The following is a 6303-nucleotide window of genomic DNA, read 5'->3' on the forward strand; positions in this document are numbered from 1 at the left end:
CAAATGCTTAAACTTACAATTGACTCCAAATTTGCACTGTCCCTCATTAAATTGCCAGCAGACGCCCAACTTCTGTCCGCCTGCCTGACCCGCGTTACCTGAGGTACCCGCGGCACCGGACTGTGAACCATGGCCGGAACCACCGGCCCCCCCTTGAAAGGGATGGCCGAACTTGTACTGCGCCATTACCCGCAACCAGAGACCAATATCTTTTTGGTTCCACCTAATGGCCGGCCGAACAGCTTTTCTCTGTCTGAACTGCTCGTCGTACCTAAGCCACGCCTGACCGCCATACACCCTATGAGCCTCGCTGATGGAATCTATGTAACAAAATAACCCCGAGCAATTCTCGGGAGCCTTCTCGCCAATGACACTGACCAGGATGGCGAAAGCCTGAAGCCAATTAGCAAAAGTCTGGGGAATCAAACGCCACCACCGTTTTTCTTCCTCCTTTCCCTTATCAAGATTACATTTTTCTAGCGGAAGCAGCGAAAAAATTTCCACATATTCATCCTTACTTATCCTTTCCCTAACCTCTTTCTTAAGATGCGCCCCCAACAGGCCCTCAAAACACACGTATACCTCACCGTGCGCCCTATCATCCAAGTGTATCCTGCACTCTTTTTCCTTCTCAGTCTGCACCGAAACGGAAACCGGTTCCGCCACCACAGCCGGCGCCGCCACCGCACTAACCAGCCCCGGCTGCGAGCCAGACCACGCTCCCAAATGTCGCTGCGCACCCGTACCACGATCCAATCTCGCCATCAAATTCTGCACATTCGCCAAAATCTCCCAGACCCCTGCCATGTCTCCGCCGCCTGCACTCCCCACCCCAGCTAAGCCGCTAAGCGCCCCCTGAACACCACTAACCCCAGGTGATCAAGCATCTGAAGGACAAAAACGTGACACAGACGCATACTCACCGAGCTGCAAGGGATCTGTGGACCCCCAACCGGAGTGCTGGCATCCTGACGTCCAAAAACTGTCCTCTCCGCCATCGACCCATCTTGCATTCGTCCTCCGTGCAGGCCGCCCGTCCCGCCGACATCCGGTGATCCTCCGGGCCCCGCCGACCGCGCGGACGGCGTCCACGCTGGTCATCCTGCTTCACAGAGAGGTGAGCGGGAACTGACCGGCCCCCGCCCCCTGACTCCTCTCTACTCCTCCACCACTAGCCCCCCACCTAATTAGCCTATTCCACCCACCCCCCCCTCTCAAACCCATTGTCACGCTGGCCTTCGCTTAGGCCGTGGGTGGAGGAGACGGCTCGCTCCGGCCTGTCCTTTAAAGGCAGAACAAGACAGTCACCCGGTCATGGCAGATGTCTTAATGGAAAGGTCCATGACAAAACGGGAGCCGCCCGTCCATGAAGAGAGTGAGACCCCGCTCTTTAAGTGTGTGATAGATGTACCCGAAGATGTGCAAGAAGCCTGTACCGGTGAAGGTGTGCATGAGGCCTTTAAGAAGGGAGTCGAAGCGCATAGTGTAAACTGGGCACCAGAGACGAAACAGTTGGTGATCCTGTCCACTAATGAAGTCACAGTAAAGCGGGTGGCTATCCTGAAGGATATGCGGTTGGAGCGCCCCCAGACGCAGGGCTGCGGGTTACTCGGTACCGGTCCTCTGCTGGCTCAGTTCTGGGGATGTCATGGTGGCTGGACCCGGTCCGTGACCCTGCTAAGGGGCGTCCAATGAAAGGAGATGTGAGTCTGTCAAGGTTTCGTGACGCCGCCTGTGGTGTTCGGTCAGGGTGACAGACGCTGCCTGGGGTCCACTGGGGTGATGTAATGGCAGCTAGATGGTGTTACTTCCCACAGGTGAAGTATGTCCCCAGGGCTTCCCAGTAAGGTGGATGGTGATGGTGTGAGGTGCAGACAATAACGAGGACACAGGGTTGCAGTCTCTTTACCTCTTTACTGAAGACTTCAGGATCCTCAATCCAGAGCACGATTAACAGAGTTGTCTGAGGCCGGCCGGTCCGATGGCACATCCAGAGTTCCCTTTACAGGTGGAAATCGTTGCCTACCAATAGCGCCTGTGTGTTGTACTGCTACCCTGCTGAGCATTCGGTATAGTCATCACAACTTCTGTTCTCGTTCTTTCTAGTTCTTTCTAATTCGTTCCAGATGTTTCTAGTTTCTCGTCCCCCAGGTATGTTATGGCTAGGACGCACCCGTTTGACGGGAAGGCTCGGAGCTCTTCCGGGACCCTAGAGACGCCCCTCTCCACGGTTGCCCCCTATGTCTGCGTAGGTGATGTAAGGTAGCCATCCAACCTATAATTAACTGTCCTGGGGAGTTTGAAGTAAGGCATAAAGTCAGTTACTTCCTCGGTGTTCCGGCCACGCGCCTCAGTAGGATGTTGCCGTTCTCGGGGCACGACTCCTACTGGCTCTACTTTGTGCTTGATCTCGTTTCTCACTGTTCCACAATATCCTTCGCTTCGTGTCTCTTTCTTAGGATACCGCCGCAAGGTAGTGCAGGCGCGGTTTCGTAACGTTCTGTTCTGTTCGCTAGGTACCTGCCAGGTTCCCACGCCTGACAGGGACCCCCCTGAATCTTCTCCCTGCAGCACCCCCTGCCACGGGATGCTGCCTGAATCCAACCCAGTCAGGGCTGAGTGACCGAGGTGGGAGACCCGGTAGCAGACGTAGTAGCGAAGGGTCAGACTCAGATCAGGCAGTCGGCTCAACTGTAAGTGGGACTTATGACCGTGTCAATCGGGGAAGCCGGCCATGGAAAGAAAGGTCACGTGAAGGGGTACACGTGGGTTGACCAAAAAGGGTCTGGTGACACAGACGGATGGTGACTCAAGGGCTGAAGCCCAAGGCCAACAAACTGACCGCTGGGGGCGGGGGAGGCCTATTAAAGGTGACGTGGGATCCCGGTATCGGAACCCCGGGTTTATGTCATGTGTCCACCCCAATAGGGTTGAACAAAGGGGGGAGGTATGTGGTGCAGTGACCAATGTTACAGCCAGGGGGCGCTGCGTATGCACTTCAAGATGCACTTTGAGGCATAATTGTGATGAGACAAAGTTTGGCAGAATTGTAGATGGCCGGTATGTGTGTCGCAGAGGAGGACACTCTGCGCTGTCAGTCTGAAGTTATGTTGTGGTCTGGGACCTGTAGTCCCACATGCAAATGTTTAATTCTAATGGGAGACTGGCAGGGCTAGTTATGAGAGATGGGCGGGTCAAACTAGCCACACCCACACTCCCACCCAGGGGAGTGGTTACGAGTATGTAATGTGACCAGGGTGTGGGTCACATGGTTCCTGTGTTTGGATCTGAGTGGTTCAAGTGCAAGGCCCTGGAAGCCTGTGTTGGAAGTCCTGGGGAGGATTCCTGAATAGCACATGGTTGGGTTTTGGCACTGAGTGGAGATGTCCTGGAAGCACCTAGAGACCGTGGACCTGGACGGTCTGTGTTAAGGACCTGGAACTGACGTGAAGTCAGTGTGAGGAGTGGAACTCCTGAAAGGTAACCCCGGACAAGGGGATTATAATATACGGCAGAGAGGCCTATCTGCTATATGAACTGACTGAGGTCCTATAATGATTTGTGGATGTATTGAAATGAACTGTATGTTATGTGGTTTATGATGGAACTTGTTGTGAATTCTGCTTTTGGGCTCCCTCCGGTGGTTGTAGGCGGTAATGCAGTTGTCCCTGGATTGCAGTCCTGGTCAGTTGTATCTGCTGATTGCAGTTCTGACTGGGGTATTTAGGTGTGCAGGATTCATTAGTCCTTGCCAGTTGTCCATTGTTGCTGGAGGTGTTGGACCTCTGTCTGGTTCCTCCTGCCTTACTGCCAATTCAGCAAAGATAAGTGTCTGGTTTTGTTTCTGTGGCACACATGCTGTGTGCTTCATAATTCAGTGCTATTCATTTTTTTTTTCTTGTCCAGCTTAGATTGTGTCAGCATTTGCTCAGTCTAGTTGGATTCTCAGGAGTTGCAGATATACGTTCCACGTCTTTAGATGGTGGAATTTCTTGTATTATCTGCTGTGGATATTTTTGGAAGGGTTTTAATACTGACCGCTTAGTATTCTGTCCTATCCTTTCCTATCTAGCTAGAGTGGCCTCTTTTGCTAAATCCTTAAATCCTGTTTTCTGCCTGTGTGTGTGTGTCTTTCCTCTCCTACTCACAGTCAATATTCGTGGGGGGCTGCCTATCCTTTGGGGTTCTGCTCTGAGGCAAGGTAGAATTCCTATTTCCATCTATAGGGGTATTTAGTCCTCCGGCTGTGTCGAGGTGTCTAGGGTTTGTTAGGCACACCCCACGGCTACTTCTAGTTGCGGTGTTAGTTCAGGATTTGCGGTCAGTACAGTTACCACCCACTCCAGAGAAAGTTTCATGCGGCTCCAAGGTCACCGGATCATAACAGGAACTACTATCAGCTGTGTACTGTGTATCCACCAGACTTCTGCACAACATAACTGATGGTCACAACCCCATTTATAAGGCAAGAAATCCCACTTATTAAACCTGACAGGGCACACCTGTGAAGTGAAAACCATTCCCGGTGACTACCTCTTGAAGCTCATCAAGAGAATGCCAAGAGTGTGCAAAGCATTCATCAAAGCAAAAGGTGGCTACTTTGAAGAACCTAGAATATAAGACATAATTTCAGTTGTTTCACACTTTTTTGTTAAGTATATAATTCCACATGTGTTAATTCATAGTTTTGATGCCTTCAGTGTGAATGTACAATTTTTATAGTCATGAAAATACAGAAAAATCTTTAAATGAGGTGTGTCCAAACCTTTGCTCTGTATATATATATATATATATATATATATATATATTTTTTTTTTTTTTTTTCACGAATATTTGAGCCCATGGATCCATTCTATCTCCATTTTGCAAGCTGGCGAGAAAATCTCGCTGTACGGATGCCATATGGATTATACACGGATAATTTTTGGAGAAAAAAAAAAAAAAAATCGCATCCTCACATTGAATACGGATCAATGTTCAGGAACTTTTCTGTGTAAAAAAGGGACCGTATTTTGATACGTTATGTCTGACCCCGTCCTTAGAGATATATAGTTTATCACAATCCACCTTGAAATTTTCAGTTTTAAAAGAAATTGAAAATTCCGGATAAAGGGAAACTCTGTTATTGTACAGAAATTCACACTTGGCCTCACTGCACATTTAATGCGGTCGATCATAAAAGTGAAGTTTGGCCAGAAAGACTGGACCTGGTCTTGTAGGGACCATATGATCACATTCAGCAGCACAGAAGGGAGAGAAGGGAGATTCATCCGATAAGATCTCAGGGTTCTAGGAAGCCAACAGCATCATTACCCTTCGCTTTCTCTTACAGGCCTATTATCATATTTTTCTTCAAGTGATTTTCTAACTTGTCAGCACATTCTACGTACGCTGTCTTGACTTTGTAATTTACAGATCTGGACAGGTTACGGTCAGCGTCTCTTAATTTTAGGGGGTACGGGTAGGTAGATCCTGCAGGCTATACGATCTACAGAAAAGGGCTTTCAATGCCCAAAGCCATGTGAACATTTTGGGTGGAGGAGAATGCTGTGGTCTAGAGGCAAAATGGAGACCACACGATTGTGATACGGCCGGACTACACCACCGATAAAGCAGCCACATCCAGCGACTGACAAAAATCTGTCACTTCTCTGCATTTAGTGGTCACTACTCACCTGGGTAGTCATATGTGGGAATCTTCTCTTTACTCTGTCCATCACCCCTCACATATGTCTCCGTAGTATTAATATGGGTCAGATCTTCACCCTGAAACAAATATTGTAAAAGTCACCGACAGATGGAGAAGTCACATCTATGATCAGCTCTAATCCTGCCATCTCCACCGTTCTCATTACACAAGTATAAAACATATAATACTGGTGGATAAAACAAGACTGAGCACATGACCTTCACCGGCGTCTACACATCATAGGGGAGATCTCCTGACACCTTCTCTCCATCTACCTGATGATCCTGAGGAACATTAGGATCTTCTTGGTTACAGTCCTGTGGAAGAAGAGGACATCTCTCTGGTGTTGTCCTCTTACTGGATAGATCTGGAGGAAACACATACAGGGAGTGAATTCATTCTTTACATACAGATAATTATAGGCCGTGTGTATTTAGTCCTGTCTATTACCTGGAGATGTGAGGGGCTGGGGAACCTCCATTATGACGTTCTTGTACAGATCTTTGTGTCCTTCTAAATACTCCCACTCCTCCATGGAGAAATAGACAGCGACATCCTGACACCTTATAGGAACCTATAAACATAAGGATGAATGACCTCGGGGAGATCAAAAC

General features: G+C 49.1%; 1 protein-coding gene across 1 annotated transcript in view; it reads right to left on the reverse strand.

Moving 5' to 3' along the window:
* Positions 1-1101, reverse strand: part of LOC138666378 (zinc finger protein 271-like) — a 75339-nt gene extending 74238 nt beyond the window's left edge. The window contains exon 1 of the mRNA XM_069754605.1: positions 924-1101. Within this exon, the coding sequence (XP_069610706.1) occupies positions 924-1101 (178 nt within the window). The remainder of the gene's footprint in view (positions 1-923) is intronic.
* Between the last annotated feature and the right edge of the window lie 5202 nt (positions 1102-6303).

Source organism: Ranitomeya imitator, chromosome 2 (assembly GCF_032444005.1).
Source record: "Ranitomeya imitator isolate aRanImi1 chromosome 2, aRanImi1.pri, whole genome shotgun sequence".
In the NCBI taxonomy this organism is placed as follows: Eukaryota; Metazoa; Chordata; class Amphibia; order Anura; family Dendrobatidae; genus Ranitomeya; species Ranitomeya imitator.